The sequence below is a fragment of the Phoca vitulina genome, unplaced genomic scaffold, assembly GCF_004348235.1.
Source record: "Phoca vitulina isolate PV1807 unplaced genomic scaffold, GSC_HSeal_1.0 scaffold44, whole genome shotgun sequence".
Taxonomy (NCBI): Eukaryota; Metazoa; Chordata; class Mammalia; order Carnivora; family Phocidae; genus Phoca; species Phoca vitulina.
This window is the reverse complement of record NW_022589747.1, coordinates 4309401-4327685: the sequence shown is the minus strand read 5'-3', so window position 1 is coordinate 4327685 and position 18285 is coordinate 4309401. Positions and strand designations below refer to the sequence as shown.

Sequence of the window (18285 nt, the reverse complement as noted above, 5' to 3'; positions counted from 1 at the left end):
TTACTCCAGTCTCTGCCTCCCCTCTGTACCTCTCTTCTTTATAAATCATCAGTCGCATTGGATTAAGGCCCACCCTGGTCCAGTATGACCTCATCTTAACTCGATTGCATCTGCAAAGACTCTGTATCCAAACACCATCTCATTCCCGGATACCAGAGGTTAGGATTTCAGTATATCTTTTGGGAACACAATTCAACCCACAGCCCGTATAGAGTAGACAAGAAGCAGCCAGAAGTGCTGACTCAGGTTGGCGGTGATGTTCTAGGAAAAATGACCAAAGCAGATTGTCCTTACTGCTCTGCCTGCCCCATTTCTGTTTACTCTGTGATACCACAGGATCCTCCCCACGGCCCCTGTGATTCCTTCAGTGCGGCCAATGAAAGCTTTTTCTGGGACTGTGCTTGCATTCCGTCCAGATGCACACAGGTCTTGCTTCTCCGACGGAGGGCAGGAATACTGCCTTATCACGGAGCTAGAGGGTTGCCAGCTTCAAAGTCAATGAGAATCCAGCTACACACAGGAGTCCGGCCATGAAGGAACGGAGCTTGGGTTTGGCTGTTTCACCTGACTCCTGTCCTGTCTGCTTATGTCCTCAAACCATCCACCTGCCTACACACTGACTAAACACATCTCTTTTAAACTTATAGAAAGTAATTTTCCTGGCACCCAGGGATGCACAGTCTTTGGGGCCATAGTCTCTCTCTGCTCAGAAACAAATGAGATCACTGAAGTGTACTGCGGGCATTTTTTTGAGACCATGTTTATAATATTCATGAATATGGAAATGAGCAGCCATCTCCCAGAATCCCTCACGCAAAGAACTGGCACTCTCTTTGCTGTAGGTGCTGCAGTTTTGGGGAAAAAAAAAAAAATCCTACCCAGAAGAAAGAACATAGTCTATGGTCTCGGAAGGAAAGTTTATCTGCATAGCTTAAGTACCAAACTCTTCCATACTAGGCTAAAGTGTTAGATAGTATTCTAAAATATCCCATTTGTAAAAGAGCGAACGTCTCGATACGGTGTAAGGGTTTGAATCCCAACGATAGTGTTCATATAGCAGTAAGTACCGGACAACCTCACAGCTTCTGTTAAATGTCTGCATTGTGCCAGCCAATGTTCTGAGGATTTATGGTATCGCGTATTAATCGCAATCCTTAGAAGAGCTTCTGAGTTAGAGGAGTTTACTCCCCTTACATAGGTGAGGAGGAGGCTCAGTTCGGGGAGAGTACGGAAGTGACTTACACTTCCGCCAGCAACGCAGGAAGATGGAAACTGCTGGATTGGGAAATGCTTTTGTATCAAAGGCACAAAAGTGAAATGGCAATGCTCGTGTCACTTGTTGAAAAACAGCTCTGGACTCTTAGGATGGTAAGACGGCGGTTTGTGTGAATTCTCCAAATGCTATCATTAAAACATTAGTGATGAAAGTCACCAAAAATTGCCAATTACCCTAATAATATTTATTTAAATTTACTAAATTTACTGCCAGTTACCCTAACAGCATATGGCGATTTCTAAATATACAAGTGGAAAAATAGCTAGTAAACGCACAACTGAGTCAGCCTGGAGATAACAGTTTCCATTTACATTTTCTTTTATTTTTATTCTCTATATTTTGAGTAATTATGATAATTAGAAAATTAGCTAATAAATTATGAACCTTTAGAATAAAAAGTCTGTTATTCCTACTTAAGCCAAGAAATGAATTGTGAGCGGTTTCCCTTGTGATTGCCTATTTACAAAAATATATTGTCCAATCCCTTTTATTTTGTGGCCATTTAAAAAGCTGCTAGAAGAAAGGTCTTTGACATTTTTTTTGCCTCCCATTTCTTCAGACCGTGCATTTAAATGTCACGTGCTGTTATTTTCCGCTCTCAGGATAGGATAACCCAAGATCAGTGAGCCAAGGAGAGGAAGAGGAAGGCTACTGGGGCTTCCTGGAAAAAACAAAAACAAAAACAAAACGCTTCTTCCTTTTGCCGAAAGAGAAGTATTCACGGGTGAAAGGTCTTTCCTAGTTTGGCCCCTTCTTCCCGCTTTAAATGGGGCAGTGTGAGGCTGCGTTCCTTGGATCGTGGGGGCCTTCTCGGAACAGCGAGGTGACAAGCCTGGAGGAAAAAGTCACGGGAGATGGGGGGGTGGGGGGGAGATGGCAGAATGGAAATGTGGACCCTCAGGACATCCTTAGGGCGCGTGATCAGAGCCGGAATCGTCTCCAGTTATGTGACGCGATGACATTAAGGACAGCAGAGGTCGTTGCCGGTGGCTATTCTGTTTCTTGGTCTGAAAACGCAACTCACTAATCTGAGCATGCAACTGTCCTCAAAGTCCAAGGCAATAACGGAGTGTTTTCCAAAGGCTTCCTTCCACGAAAGTGTCCCGAAAGAGCGCAGGGCGGGGGCGGGGTGTTCCGGCTGAGGGACAGATCTGAGCTGCCAGACTCAGGCAGAGCAGCCGTTCGGATTCCCTTCTTCTGTCTTAAAAATGCGTGTCGATTTGCACGCTCCTCTACTCAGTCCTCTTGGCCAGTGGGTAAGCTTTGCCCAGCACCGCCCGCTAACGTGGAGAACAGACGGGGCGGAAGAGGGGCACGGCCTCCACGTGCTCCGAGGAGGGGGTACCGCCCCCCCACGCCCCCCGCGTCAAGTCACCTGACCGCGCCGCCACCTGCCTGGCCCGGCCTGCAGCTGCACCGCGCTCCCTGAGCTGCCAGGGGGGCGCAGGTAAGGCGCCTTCTGCGGGGGTCCTCTGAACTGGGCTCCACCCTCAGCGTCTCCGAGTCTTTATTTCGGACGGCGAACAGGAGGCACAGGTGCAATGAAACGATGTTCATCACTTCCCGTGAACTCCTCGTTGCTAACCAGCTTCAGAACCTCCGCAGTCAGCCTCCGTCAGCCAGCCCGGACTGAGACCTGCCGCGCGCCCCCGCCGTCCCGCGCGCCCCCGCCGTCCCGCGCGCCCCGGCCGCCTCTCTGGTCAGGCCCCCGCCCCGCCCCGCCCCGCGCGCCCCCGCACGCCCCCACGCACGCCCCCACCCTCGCCAACATTCCCGCGCGTTCTCGCCGCGTCTCCCGTCGCCATCAACCTCCCGAGCCCCAGGCTGATCCCCGCTGCCCAGATCCTCACCGGCCACGGCCCCCACCTCCGGCGCGCCCCACGCACGCACGCACGCACGGCGCGGGCCCGAGCCCGTAAGCAGCGCGCATGCGCACATCGGGCCCCGCGCTTTTCGGAGGCTGCAGGTAGGCTGGGAGGCGGGGAAGCGCGGGAGGGCCCGGGCCGGGACCGTGCCGGGGATGGGGGTCGGGGTGGGGGCCAGGGGCCAGGCCGGGGGTGGGGGGCGCAGAGGGGACGGGGCGTGTGGAGGAGGCTGGCCCCGGCCAGGGGTGCTGCGGAGCGGGCGGGCGGGCGGGAGCGGGGGTCGCGGAGGGCCCGGGGGCAGGGGCGGGCAGAGCCCGGGCAGAGGCAGCGCGGGGGGCCGGGCGGCCGGGCAGGGGTCTCCGGGGCCCGGTGAGGGAAGGCGGGCGGTTTGGAGCAGGCGCCCGCCGGTTTGGGGAGGTGGTTTCCTGGGGGCGGGCTGCTGCGGCGGCGGTGCACCCACCTCCGTGGAGGGGTCCTTGCGAGGACTGGGGACGCCTAACGATTGTTCTAGGATTTTCTAAGTGCTGAGGACTGTGGTGAGTGCTTTGCAGAACTTTCAGCCCCTGGGAGCTGAGTCCTGTAACTGTGCTCCTGACGCACAACTTCAGGAATTGTGCTCGCCGTCCTGGCTGGTGGGCGGGTCCTGAGGCCGGTCTGCTTCTGGGAGTTGGAAGTTCTACAGAGGGCTGCCGGCTCGGTGTCTGGCAGGATTTTAGTAGTTTTTATTCCAGCGGATACCCTGTTCTAGATACTGGGAGAGGATAGATGTAATAGAAAACGGGTCCTGCTTGCAGAAGCCAACTGTCCAGTTAGATTCCACATTCTCACAATAAGCAGAAAATTATCAAAATAATTTTAAAAAAAAGATTGAAATGCAGTTCATATGTGTTAATGAGCCGCAAATTTTAGGTGGAAGAAATGCCGTGTGAAAGTGACTGATGGTAATGGGGACAGTGGCTGTGTCCTTGGCCAGGCCTGGCCACACAGGTGTTTGCCTGTCCCTGTCCACATTTGCGGGTAAATGATTGAGTCGACAGGAAGTAGACTTGGGAGGTGAATTTCCAAGAAAAGGATGAAGGTGGAGAGGAAAGGAGGGTGTCTTGGGAACAGTGACAGAGCACTGAGCTGTTGGAGGAATCCCAGGATTGCAGGTGACAAAGGGGGATGAAGCCATGCAGAGGAAGAGGGTGTTCCTCCTGATAAGAAAGGTGATAAATGTTTTCCAAGTCACCTCTCAGTTCCTCACTTCCAGCATTGCCTAAAAGAGTCTTAAAAGCTAAAATGGTCGAGTGGAAAGAGAGATGAGGGACTTGTCAGAAGTCAGTTCTACCTTTGACTAGTTTAATTTTAGCTTTATTGCAGAAGCAAATTAGAATCTCACTGGGCCTTTCATATTTGTAGGGTCTCAAGTGAGACACAGCTGTATTAACCTTTGTACTAAAAGAACCTACAGATTATTAAGCTCTCTTTATAGGCAGTTTGGGAGGTAGATTTAAAATACAGGAGTTCTTGGTTTTTACAACACTCCTTTATTGCAATACTCCTAGGAAACCTAGAAGTTTTCTTACACATTTTTCTTGTGGCTGGAGTGATAAATTCCACACATCTAGCAATATGATTACAGTCACCTATAATCCTGGTAAAATAATTTAACTGACTGTAAGGAGGCTTATAAAAATAACTTGAGAGAAGAATCCTAAAGTAAAAGCACTTTACTAGCACACTGTTTAGACTTAGAGTGTTTATACTTTAGCAGACTTGTTCTATTTCATTTACAAGGTCAGTTTCACTTTTTAATACTTCACGTGAAATTGGAAAATTGTGAGATTCTGGGGCATCCTGTTTTCGGAGCTCATTGATGAGGAAGTCCTTAAAAACATTTGATAATGTGGCAGTTGTTGAGGACTTTGATCCGTGCTGATGTGACCTTCGGGGGCGGCATCAAGGAGCGGCTCATGTGCGGTGACTTGCACATTTCCTGTGTGAACGCGCCTGAGTGTGGATCCCGGCCCTGTTGCTTGCTGGCTCTGTGATCTCTGATGAGCTCCCAGCCTTAGTTTGTACATTTGTGTAACAGGCATGAGAATGGTACTTTTCACAATATTTGCATACTCATTATTTGACTTGATTCTTGTGATGATTTCTCTCACTTTACAGATCAAACTGAGGGCCCAGCGGTAGAGGCTTGGCAGAGATCGTTCATCTGGTTTTTCTTAGACACGGAGCTGAACCCCCGGGCTTGGTATGTTCTGCTTTGGCTGTAGTTCCTTTGCTCTAACGTGTTGCCTTTCTTTTGCTGATTAATTTGAAACCCTTTCCATCTAAGCCTTAGCAATGTTTTCCCCATTTGCAGGGAAAATGATATAACTCAAACCATTTAACCCATAACAAAGCATTATTATTAAGTCTTTATCTTGAATGCCTGAAATCTGTGCTTACCTAGCTGTTTCTTGTGTAAGTGTTCTCTTCTTACACGTGAGCAGTGCAGTATACCCTCCTTCAGATGAGCAGACATTTAAAAAATATGCTTACAATATTATATCTTTGTTTCTTTCTTCTTGGTACTGACTGTTTTTCATTTTTGTCATTGTTAGAGAACCTCCAGCATGCAGGCCTCCAGCTCCGGGTCTGTGCACCTGAGTGAATGGCAGAAGAATTACTTTGCAATTACATCTGGCGTATGTACCCCAGGACAGAAGGCAGATGCGTACCGAGCACAGATACTACGCATTCAGTATGCATGGGCCAACGCTGAGCTCTCCCAAGTCTGCGCCACCAAACTGTTCAGAAAATATGCAGAGAAATATTCTGCAGTTATTGATTCTGACAATGTTGAGACTGGCTTGAATAACTACGCAGAAAGCATTTTAACTTTAGCGAGATCTCAGCAGACTGACAGTGACAAGTGGCAGTCTGGATTGTCAATAAATAATGTTTTCAAAATGAGTAATGTACAGGAGATGATGCAAGCTGGCAAAAAATCCAGAGACTCTCTGTTGGCACCTGCTGATGCATCGGTAGTAATCCATAAAGAGGCCGTTGTCCTCGATCCTCCTAAACTTAGTGTTTGTGGGGGTTCTGGGGAGGGTGGCCCATTAACTAACGCACCTCCTGATTCGAATAGGACCCAAGACATCCCAGAGAGCAGTCCTTCGAAGTGCCCTCAGGATGCCCAGCCACCTGTGCTGACTAACACCAGAAAGACCTGTCCTTCATCCTTAACACCGTTTGGTGACTTTGCCACTGCAAAAATCCATGCCACACCATTATTTGGAAATGTTAAGAAGGAAAATAACAGCTCTCCAAAGGCCAACGTAGGACTAAATATGTTCTCATCTAATCAGTCTTGTTTGCCTTCTGGCTTTGAAAATCCACGGGAGAGAAAAACTTTTTATGGTTCTGGCACCACTGATGCGCTTTCTGCCCCGATAGTGAATAAGGCTTTTAGTAAAACAGAGGATAATGGCCAAAGGGAAGAGAGTAGCCTGCCTAGTTTTAAAACTGCAAAGGAACAATTATGGATAGATCAGCAAAAAAAGTACCACCAACCCCAGCGTGCATCCGGGTCTTCCTACGGTGGTGTAAAGAAGTCTCTGGGAGCTAGTAGGTCCCGAGGAATATTTGGGAAGTTCGTCCCTCCTGTACCTAAGTCAGATGGGGGAGATCAGATTGGGGGGATGCAGTATAAGGCTTACGGCGCAGGAGCTGCGGAGCCGGCACATCCAGTTGATGAGCGGCTGAAGAACTTGGAGCCAAAGATGATTGAACTTATCATGAATGAGATTATGGATCATGGACCGCCCATAAGCTGGGACGATATCGCAGGAGTAGAATTTGCCAAAGCCACAATAAAGGAGATAGTCGTGTGGCCCATGATGAGGCCAGACATCTTTACGGGTTTACGAGGACCCCCTAAAGGAATTCTGCTCTTCGGGCCCCCCGGGACTGGTAAAACTCTAATTGGCAAGTGCATTGCTAGTCAGTCTGGGGCAACGTTCTTCAGTATCTCTGCTTCTTCTTTGACGTCTAAGTGGGTAGGTGAGGGGGAGAAAATGGTCCGTGCATTGTTTGCCGTGGCAAGGTGTCAGCAGCCGGCTGTGATATTCATTGATGAAATCGATTCCCTGTTATCTCAACGAGGAGATGGTGAGCACGAATCTTCTAGAAGGATAAAAACGGAATTTCTGGTGCAGTTAGATGGAGCAACCACATCTTCTGAAGATCGGATTCTAGTGGTGGGAGCAACCAATCGGCCCCAAGAAATTGATGAGGCTGCCCGGAGAAGGTTGGTCAAAAGGCTTTATATTCCGCTCCCAGAAGCTGCAGCTAGGAAACAGATCGTGATTAATCTGATGTCCAAGGAGCAGTGCTGCCTCAGTGAGGAGGAAATTGCCCTCGTTGTAAGGCAGACCGATGGGTTCTCGGGAGCTGACATGACACAGCTTTGCAGAGAGGCGTCTCTCGGACCTATTCGCAGCTTACAAACTGTTGACCTCGCCACGGTAACACCCGATCAAGTTCGACCAATAGCTTATGTTGATTTTGAGAACGCCTTCAGAACCGTGCGGCCTAGCGTGTCTCCTAAAGATTTAGAGCTTTATGAGAACTGGAACAGAACTTTTGGTTGCGGGAAGTGAAGGGGACACACGGGACACTTGAAATCTAAAGATGGCATCTTTGTAATGCAGCCTTTCCCACTTTTTAGCATGGGAAACTGGGAATTTATTAATTGTACTTTTACAGTGTATATTTTGAATTCTATAGCTCAAATAAAATAGAGTAACAGCTTACATTTTACAATCGGTTGACTTAGCCTATGTTAACAGAAGCTTGAGTTTTCTTCCAGGTGTTACCTGATTGTGAGCCTGTTCCTACAAAACGTGAGTGAACATTTTTCTCGGGTTTCAAAGCGGTCTTTGTTTTCGAGATGTACAATAGGATGACTAGTGAGCTCAGATTGAAACCAAAAAATCTCATTTGTGTCTGAGTTGGCATCTGATCGGTACGCATCTTCCGCTGAAGAAAGGGTCTTTTCTGAAGACCCACGTAACTCTTAGCATTGGCCAGTGTCGTGGTTTATGCTCAGGCAGCTTACTTGCCATTGAATGGATTTACCACCTCCCCAGATGCCAGAAGGAAAGTGCCAGTGGTTTGTCCTGGTTTGTAACTGCTTACAGCTTTCTTCTGTTACTTCTGCGTTCAGAAGTTGCCAGGTGTAATCTGATACCAGACACATATCCACAGAATCGAGTGATGAAGAATGCTGTTTTTGCCAGGGGGTAGATGATGTTTAAAATTAATATTTTATTTGACACTACTTCACAGCCCGTAGCATTGGTCTCTCAAACATACGTGTTTTCAGATTTTTAGAGTGGGATCATTGTGTTTTATAAGGTAACAGGTATTCATTGTAGAAGAGTTGGGGAAGAGAGACGAACAGCAAGAAGAGAGTAAAAACCACTGTCGCCCCACCACTTTGGAGAATGCAGAGTCATTTCTTCCAGGCCTTTTGCACAGCAGAGGGATTGCACCACGTTCTCCCCTGTAGCCTGCTTTTTCCTTTACGTCACCATTGCTTCCCATGGGAACGTGCTGTGTTACCACATCTTCCCTCAGGATCCCACCATGCAGATGGACCGTAGTTTAGCCAGTCCTCTTGGGGGCATTTAGGGCAGCACATAGGGCAGCACATTAGGTGGTTTCCCTTTTGTTCATTGTACACAAAAACACATTGAATGCCTTCGTGATCTTTTTAAAAAATAAACACACATTTCTTGAGTAAAATGCATTAAAGATGCACAATTATAAGGCCTTTGGCATGTGTTCTGAACTGTCTGCTGGAAAAGTCGTGCATATGTAGAATTCCCACCCGCACTGAGCCACAGTCCCCGTTTTCTGTGTCACTGGCAGCCATCACACGGTTTTGTTAGCATTCCTCTTTCATTCATTCAAACTACTGGATTCCGGACGGTGTTCAGGGGCTGAAGGCAGAGCAGTGAACAGCAGACCAAAATCCTGGGTCTCAGGCGACATTCAAGTTCTCAGGTTTTCTCTTGACCGGGCTCTTGAAGAGCGGGCGTTTGACGCTTTGGATAGGTGAGTTGAGACCGTTGTCTTAACTTTTATTCTTGGCCCTGCTACTTCTTCCCTTTGAAACACGTCATTGCCTTTTGTTAGAATTTGGACATCTCTAGTTTTTAGTTAAATCTTTTAAAATCGTAAAGCATTTCATACATTACTTTGTCCTGTTTCATTTCTGCATAAACACTATCAGTAACCTTGGATTCCTCAGTATTTCTACATTTTCTTCCCTGATACTTACTAATTCTCTGCCAGCCCCCCGCCCCCCTTGGGCGTTACAGTTACGGCAGCCGACCAGATAGATCATCAGAGCTGTCCAGGAGGTGTTCGAGTCTTACTTCGCTCTGTAGCTTGGTCTCGCTGTTTACCGCCGGTGTTTTTCTCGGCAGCCGCTCCCGACGCTCAGCTACCTTGGTCACCAGCCACGGGGCCACTTTCCTTGAGCGGAATTCAGCTTAGCCCTTGTCCGAGAGGAAATACCCAGGGTGGCCCAGCTCACCTTGGATCAGGCAGAGCCCGTGTTTCTGTGAGCTCGCTTCTCCCGAGGTGAGGTCTGCACTGTTCATGTGGGAAACTGATCTTGAAAGGAAGGATACAGCAGATATTTTGAAGCTGGAAAGAAAGTTTGAGCTGGAGAGTCACTTGGGAGTTGTTTCTGCCTTCTCCCTCGTGGAAGCGTTCTTTCTCTCAGCCTTCTGTGACTTGGAGTATGTTTCTGAGGCCTCTGCCTGGGAAACTTCCAGAAACTTAGATGAGATTTCTTTTTATCTCCACATTCTGATTGGATATGAAAATCTGGGATCAAATTCTCCCCTCCTGAGGGTTTTCTTGGGGCTGCTCTGTGTCCACCATCGTGTCACTGGAGAAGTGGGCTCTAACCTGGTCTGTCGTATCTTCAGGGGATCCGTTTACTTCGTAGACACACACACCTTGTGCCAATGCTCGAGCTCGCTTGTGTATCCATGCCTAAAAGTGTTGGCAGGAAAACAGTAGAGTCTTTAATATCAGTCCTTTTAAAATGTATGTATCATACAGCTGATTTCATTTCATGTGTATTTGGGAAATTGTCTTCCAGTCTGTGGTCTCCTCCCATTCTGAAATTCTACTTCATTTCCTCAACTCTAAACCTCTGTAAAGTCCGTCTCCACACTGAACCCTGATGAGCGGCGTCCTGGTGAAGTTTGCGCCTGGGCTTTGGGGCCCACTCCATGGGCCGTGGACATGTTCAGCCTCACTTCTAACAGGAGGATGTCTGCACCTGCCTTGTTGGGGAGTGAGGGTAAGATGCAGGTGTAAAAAGCCTGGCTCGTGATGGCTCAAACATGGTGCATCCTTCTGTCTGCCTTGACTCTGCTTTAATTGCCTTGAAGGATCATTTTCTTTTCAGCTGCTTGGCGTGGCTGTCTACTCTAGCTTGTTCTGCTTACTATTTGTGATATTTGCCTTTGATTACAGATACTGTGTCATCTAAACTTAATGCAGTAAATCTAATTAAAAGAAATATCTTTTAGTTTTGTTTCTCTTCGAGACTGAAGAACTTTTTGATAGATCCCAGATTATGATTTTCTACTTATTCCTCTTTAAGTCTTATTTATTGGTTTCCAGAATTTTTAAGGGACATTTATTGGTCCCCAGTGTTTTTAAGAGACATTTTAAAACCCACCTGCAGACATCTGATTGGAAGACAGGATTCTGTCCAGGTCCGTGGCAAAAGGGCAGGTCAGATAAGGATACTTTTTTTTTTCTTCAAGTTTTTATTTAAATTTTAAACTTCCAGTCAGTTAACATGCAGTGTAATATTAGTTTCGGGTGTACAATATGGTGATTCAACACTTCGCTACATCACCCAGTGCTCATCACGACAGGTGCCCTCCTTCATCCCCATCACCTGTTTCCCCATCCCCCACCCACCTCCCCTCTTGGTGACCAGCAGTGTGTTCTCTAGAGTCAAGAGTCTGTTTCTTGGTTTGTGTCTCTTAAAGATAATTTTTTTAACTTCACAGATACCTGGCCCTTGACCTCAAATCTGGAGTTGGTGGTGAGCAGGCCAGTGTGGGACAGCTGTTTAAAGTTTGCCCCAGGTGCCTGGCTGAAGGGGGCATCTTATGAGAATAGATGAGTCACCACTTTCAACTCTTGTCCCGAAATAAAACTTACCAATGGGCTTTATAAAATAGCAGTGACTAATGGTGGACAGTTTGTAATACCCCCTCAGGCAACTGCTTTCTTAGCTCTAAGAGTCAGGATATTGTATTCGATAATCCTGAAGACAAGCCCAGATCTGCTATTCTGTTACCAGTTACTAAATAGTTACCAATTTGACGAGTGCTTGCAGAGTACCCTGGGTGCTGGCACTGTGCTGAATACAAAAAAATACATAGTTCTCTAAATGTTACCTGTCTCAGTGTTACTAATTTGGCTCATGATAGAAACTGGGAAGGAGTGCCTGGGTGGCTCAGTCAGTTAAGCGTCCGACTCTTGGTTTCAACTCAGGACGTGATCTCGGGGTCATGAGATTGAGCCCCGTGTTGGGCTCCATGCTCAGCTCGGAGTCTGCTTGAGGTTCTCTCTCCCTCTCCCTCTGTCCCTCCCACTCGTGCTCTTTCTCTCTCTCGCAAAATAAATCTAAAAAAAAACCCCAAAAAACTAGGAAGACATGAAGGGAGAGCTTTGGTGAAAGTAAGTCAGCATAATGTACCACTGAATATATGAATCATGTAAGAAACGGGGGAAAATTTTAAAAACTAGGAATTCCACATAGGGTGGCGTTTCAGCTGTGGTTCAGGATGCACCAGACCCTGAGTGCTTGGCCAGCTCAGGAGTCTTGGCAACCAGCAGGGTACCTATGACTGAGGGGGCCTGCCCAGCCCGACAAGATCCTAGAGCTCTCCTCATCCATTCTTCCCAGAAAGTTAGAGACTCAGGCTAAAAATAGAGGAGTCTCCTCTTCCTAGGACACGGCCAGAGCAAGCATCCCGAAGAGCAGAGCCCATCGCCCCTTGTCTGCCCTGGACGGGTGACAGGCATGCAGTCCCAGAGAGGGACTCATTCACTTGGGGTCCCATCCTTTGGGGTCAGAGTTGCTCCTTATGTTTGTATCTAAGATGTGCTGCCCACTTGCTTCTAGGAAAAAAAATAAAAAACTACACCAGCTTCTTTTTCTCTCAGAACAAAATATCAGCTTAATAAGAAAAGGTCTTTTCATTTACAATAGTGGACTAAGCCACACATTAACCTTTTCCACTTACATGTGCAGAATCTGCACTGAAAGGAAGAAATAAAAAGTAAGAGTGACTCCATCACAGGGGTGCAGGGGAGGGGAGACACCGTTTTCAAATAAGACATCTGTGGTGTTTCTAGCAGTTACGGGGCAAATGGCGTTGAGTTGTCGAGACCCCTGAGCTGAGACCAGTGATCTAACAAGGGCGTGGGAGACCAGCTGAGGCTGGCTTCCTGGTGCCCTGGTGGTTCTGGAGCTCAGGTGGCAAAACCAGCTGTGGGCCGGGGGGCTGGACACGGCGAGGATGCGGAGACCAGCACAGAGCTGTACCGCACCACGTTCACACAGAGCCGCGGGCGAGGAGTTCCCTGAATCAGAGAGCAATGGTCAGTGGCCTGCCTCCTGTGGGCCCTGTGGCCTGAGTCGAGGGGCGGAGTGGCAGGTCACTTCGGTGGCCTCCTGTGAGCCCTGTGGCCTGAGTCGAGGGGTGGAGTGGCAGGTCACTTCGGTGGCCTCCTGTGGGCCCTGTGGCCTGAGTCGAGGGGTGGAGTGGCAGGTCACTTCGGTGGCCACATTAGGCAAAATCACAGGTGAGAGCTTCCAGCCTCCTAACCCCATCACACTGTGAGACTTGTTACCTACTTGCCCAGTTTGTGGGTGTCGGCCTCCCTCCCTCCCACTGACACGTGCACATGCATGAATGTGCACATACACTGTGCAGGCTCACGCAGGAGACCACGCGCACACCAGGCTGACACGTCCCATCTCCCCAGGCCCCCCTGCGTGGTGTAAGACACGGGATTGCTAGAGAAGCGTTCCCCACTCGCCATGCTGGGCAAATTTCAAGTATGAGTTAGTTTCTGATGCACTCCCCTGTAAAAATCCCTTAACAGATTCCCACTGAAATCAAAGATCCAAATTCCTTTCTAGAGCAAAATGTCACCTGTCTTCACTCTTACTTTGCTCCATATCACTGGTCCCCGAAGATGCAGCAACCTTTTTCCCCCGTGCAGGAGGTGTGTGGGGGGCGGGGCAGGATCCTGCTGACGTTCCTGCAAGCTTCCTGTCCTCCGGTTATTCGATCAAACGTGAACCCAGGCACTTCTGGAAGGGACTTGACAGCTGCAGGATAGCTGTGGACCAAGGCGGTGAGGTTATCCTGGATTATGACGATATCAGACCGTAAGAGCAGAGGATGTTCTCTGTGTGGTTACAGAAGAGAAAGCAGAGCAGGCTGTGGCCGAAGTGGAAGTCAGAGATGCCAGGCGTGGGAAGGACTCGACGGGGCATCACAGTGTTCGGATGCAGGGCCACCAGCCAGCAGGGAAACAGACAGCCTGGCCTTAGAACCACGTGGAACTGAATTCTGCCAACGACCTGAATGAACCTGGACATGGTTTCCCCCCAGAAATCCCCAGTGAGAGCCCAGGCAAGCCGGCACCTTGATTTCAGCCTCTGGGTCTGGGTAGAGAGCCTAGCCGGACCTCGCCAGACGTGCACCTGCCCGACGGCCAGGCAGTAAGTGTGAGTTCTCGCTAAGTTTGTGGTGACATGCTATGTCAGCAGGTGCGCACGAATGCAGGGACTGAGGGCCTTTCTACTCCCCGTTCCTGAGTTTGGAAATCTGTTCTGCATCTCCTCTCATGCTTGTTGCCTCACGTCCAGTTTCTTCAGAAAGGCCCTCCCTGACCACTGAGTAGGGTGCATCCACCCATCACTGTCACACCACCCCATTTTTAATTGGCAAATACCGCTAACTGGAATATTTATGCTTACCGCCCTTTTATCCCTAACACCTCCCTGCCTCCCTGTCACACCCACCAGGGAGTTCCTAACAGCCAGGCACTTTCTCGTTCACATCGGAACCACACAAGATTCACCAGACATCTCAGAAAACCCAACAGCTGGGGAGACGCCCAGAGAAGAAGAACAGCTCATCTTGGAGAAACCTGTAAGTCCAGGAGACCGAGCACAGTCCTGAAACTCCTGATCCCAGAAGACGCAGCAGCCACAAAATAAAAATCGGCAGCTATGATAGGAGTTACTACACTGGGGCAATAATCTCAGCACAAACACAGTGGTGTAGAATGATCTATGATCACGTGAATGATCTCCCAGAGTCTGCGGGCCAGGCGTGGCCGGGCCTCTGTGTCGGGGGCTCCCACGGCTGCCCTGGAGGTGTCGGCTAGAGCTGAGTCTCAGCTGAGGTTCGACCGGGGAAGGGGCCGCCTCCAGGCTCACGTGGCTGCCGGCAGTGGGTAGGACCTCGGACCTCGGGGTCTGCTGCCCGCCACTCCTTGTCATGAAGGCCTTCCCAAGCGGCCCCTTGCTCCCCGAAAGCCAGCAAGGGAGAGAGTCTGCCAGCAAGACCGGCACTAGAAGTGTCCCCGGCGTGGTGACGCAGGTGGCCCGTCACACTTCTCCTGTATCCCGCTGGGCCACGGGCACCACAGCCAAGAAATTGGGACTCAGGAAGCAGGAAAGAGTCCTAACTGTCAAAGTAAAAATCTTAGTGGAAGGACCGAAATGTAACTGGAAAAGGTTGAAGCCAACCTAGTGATATGGAGGAATGGCCTGTGGGACGATTTCAGACCATCAAGCAGAAGGACGAAGAGAAGGAAGGGGCGAGTTCAGTGGTATGAAGGATAGATTCCAGGAAATTTATCTCGGTGTAACGGGAATTTTCCAGAAAAGGAAGAGGAGAGGAGAAACAATAGTCACATTAATAAAAGCAGATGATATCCTGAGTAAATATCTGAGACTTCACATAAAACAAAAAGTGCATTGAGTATCCGGCAGGAATTGAGGATGGAGAAGAAATACTGAGAAATCTCCTGGTGTATTAGGGCTCTCCAGAGACACAGGCCAAGGGCATACACAGAGTGCATAAGAGGAGATTTATTATAGGAACTGGCTCCTGGCTGGGCAGGCCGAGACAGCCCGTGATCTGCAGGACATCACAGGTCAGCGTTCACAAAGTTGTGGGGGCAAATGATTTCAAGATTACTGCTCTAAACCCCGGCTGTTAAATGTAGGCCTATAGGAAAGTCGTATCTAGACAAAACAGATCCGAAATTATCCCACGTTCTTGGGGCACCTGGCTGGCTCAGTTGGTTAAGTATCCACCCAGATAATGATCTTAGGATCGTGAGATCGAGCACCGTGTCGGGCTCCAAGCTCAGCATGAAGTCTGCTGGAGATTCTCGCTCTCTTCTTCTCCCTCCGCCCCTCCCACCCCCTGCTGCTCTCTCTCTCGCTCGTCTCAAATAAATTTTTTAAAAAATTATCACTCACACATTCTTTACAGGAAGAGAAGAAACCATCAAGGATGAGTTATGCAGAATGAAGAAATAATCAGGACAGGAAAGTTGACAAAAGGAAATGCATAGGATATAACCAACAGCCTGAGCAGGGGAACCAACGAGATCACGTTTGAAAAAGGAGTTGTAAAGTTTAATGAAACTGTTAAAAAGGATTCCTAAAAATAAAAGCGTGACGTTAAAAATAATCCAGAGCTAACATGCCAGGTGAGTTCATCAATCAGGTGAGGGGAAACGGAAGTAGAACACACCTGCTGATTTTTTATTGTGTGTTTTGTTCTGTTTGAGGAAGGGGGGTATGTATTCTGGTTAAGTTTTAAAGTTAATTGACAGTATGTGGGTTTAGGGCCAGGGTCCAGGGACATTGAGGCTGAACTCAGACCCCATGGAAGGCATATGGGGAGTGATTTGAGGAACAGGCATGGTGGGCTAGGAGGTGGGGGTGGCAGCACGGGGCTGGAGGGAGCCACGCAGGCCATGGGGTGAGGATGTCTCCGGGAACTTCATCCACTAAGCTTTTAGGACGGTGGAAAAAGACAGTAGGACCACATATCTTTCTTAAAAGGATAATATTGTCAGGACACTGGAATATTACTTTTCAAATCAGAGGACTAAAAAAAAAGAGAGAAAAAGTCAGGCTGTTAGAAAAACACATGTGTAGAGAGTAGGGAGTTTTAGGACAAGTTGTTATAAACTACTAAGGTCCCAAGCACTCAGAAGATGGGATCCGTGTTCAGTGCAAGAACAAAGGGAATCCAGAGTCAGAGACTCCGCCCCTTGTTCCATTCCTGGGTCTTTTGATGAATCTGGAACCTTCGCTGAGAAGTAAACCGAAGGAAGGCAGCCACCGTTTCGCCAGGAAACCGTCGCAGTAGCGGTTGTGTCAGTACAGATGGGAGACTGGTCTCCCGTGTTCTCAGAGAATCTGCCGCATCTAGGCAGGCCTGGAGCACTCATGGGTGCTGTCAACAATTTCCCAGCCTTTCATCTCCCGGGTGGGTGCAGGAATTCTAGAACAGAGCTGCCCAATAGATGTACATAATGACAACCACATATGGGACCGTGAATGTCCTCGTAGCAACCTTACAAAAAAATGAAAAAGAACCAAGTGAAGTGAACACCCAATTATGTCGTTCCAACATGCAATCAAGGTAAGGATTATTTATGAGATATTTTACATGTTTTTTTCTCATACTGAGTCTCCGAAGTCCGGTGAGTATTGGACATTCACCGCACTTCCCAGCAGAAGTGACCACACTCGCGTGCTCACCGGTCACCCGTGGCTAGTGGCCGCCACGTGGAGGGGCAGAGCCGAAGCGTCATAGCATCAGCCTACACTTGTAATTAAGCTAAGCAGTTTCCCTTAAAACTCTGTGTGGCATATACACAGGCAGCCTTTTGCAGTAGGAAATCATTTCATTTCCACACCTTTAGAGTGAACATTTGAGAATCTAGCTTCTAACATTAGTGAGCTTCATGGAAACTGGTTTCTGATCTAACACTGTCCTAACCATGCTACTTGAGCATTGCTGCGAGTCTTGATGCTGATTTTTAAACATGCCTGGTTGAGGCTCCTGGGTGGCTCAGTAGGGGAAAGCGTCTGCCTTCGGCTCAGGTCATGATCTCAGGGTCCCCGGATCGAGTCCCGCATCGGGCTCCCTGCTCAGCACAGAGCCTGCTTCTCCCTCTCTCTCTGCCCCTTCCCCACCCCACCACCCCACATGCACGCTCTCTCTAATAAATAAATTAAAAGTCTTATAAAAAATAAATAAACACACCTGGTCTTCGTTGTCAGGCATTTTGCTTCAGCCCAAGCTCACTCTGTCACCTAAAATCATGTGGTGAGAATTACATGATAGAAATTATTGTCAGAGGAAAAGGTAAGTAGTATTTTATCTGTGAGTAATTTAGAAGTATTTACTGTATACCGAGGGAGCAAAAAAAAAATAAAGAGAGAGAGAAGGTATATGAAAATAGAAATGCTTGAAATAGAAAAATGTCTTTAAAATTGTTGATCTTGAAGTTTGAAACTCACACAGTATTGTTTAACATTGCATTTTAACTTACTGTATCATGTCCTTACATTCTGCTTAACTTGGGACAGATGGCTGCATGTTAATGCATGATCATCAACCGTTTCTCATGAAATCAGTCCTCGAGAATAAATAAAAAATTAGTGTTCAATCTACATTGATTAAACATCTAACTAAATATGTAATATATGAATATATGTATATTTAATTATACATATATACATTTTAAATATACATGTGTCCCATTTAAATTAGGGTAACAACAAAATGCATATCTGTGATACATATGTATGTATGTATGTGTATTATGTTTCATGAACTATGTCTGCAAAATGTGAATGCAAATGTTAGTAAAGTAGAAACAGGGCGTAGGTCAGAAATGAGACGTGGAATTTTCACATCACGGGAGAAAAGTAAAATTCAAATGAAAGAGGAAAAAAAGATTTCAAAAAAGGCTATTTTATTAATAACAACAGAAAACTTGAAATGA

The 18285-nt window shown here is 47.9% G+C and overlaps 1 protein-coding gene across 1 annotated transcript; it reads left to right on the top strand.

The window, feature by feature from the left end:
* Positions 1-3214: 3214 nt before the first annotated feature.
* Positions 3215-7921, top strand: FIGNL1 (fidgetin like 1). The gene is made up of 3 exons (XM_032430533.1): positions 3215-3242; positions 5299-5383; positions 5736-7921. The coding sequence occupies exon 3, from the start codon at positions 5748-5750 to the stop codon at positions 7776-7778; it is 2031 nt and encodes a 676-aa protein (XP_032286424.1). The 5' UTR covers positions 3215-3242; positions 5299-5383; positions 5736-5747; the 3' UTR covers positions 7779-7921.
* Positions 7922-18285: the final 10364 nt, after the last annotated feature.

Excerpts from the sequence above, each read along its gene's own strand:
- FIGNL1 (XM_032430533.1), top strand. The coding sequence starts at position 5,748 with ATGCAGGCCTCCAGCTCCGGGTCTGTGCACCTGAGTGAATGGCAGAAG.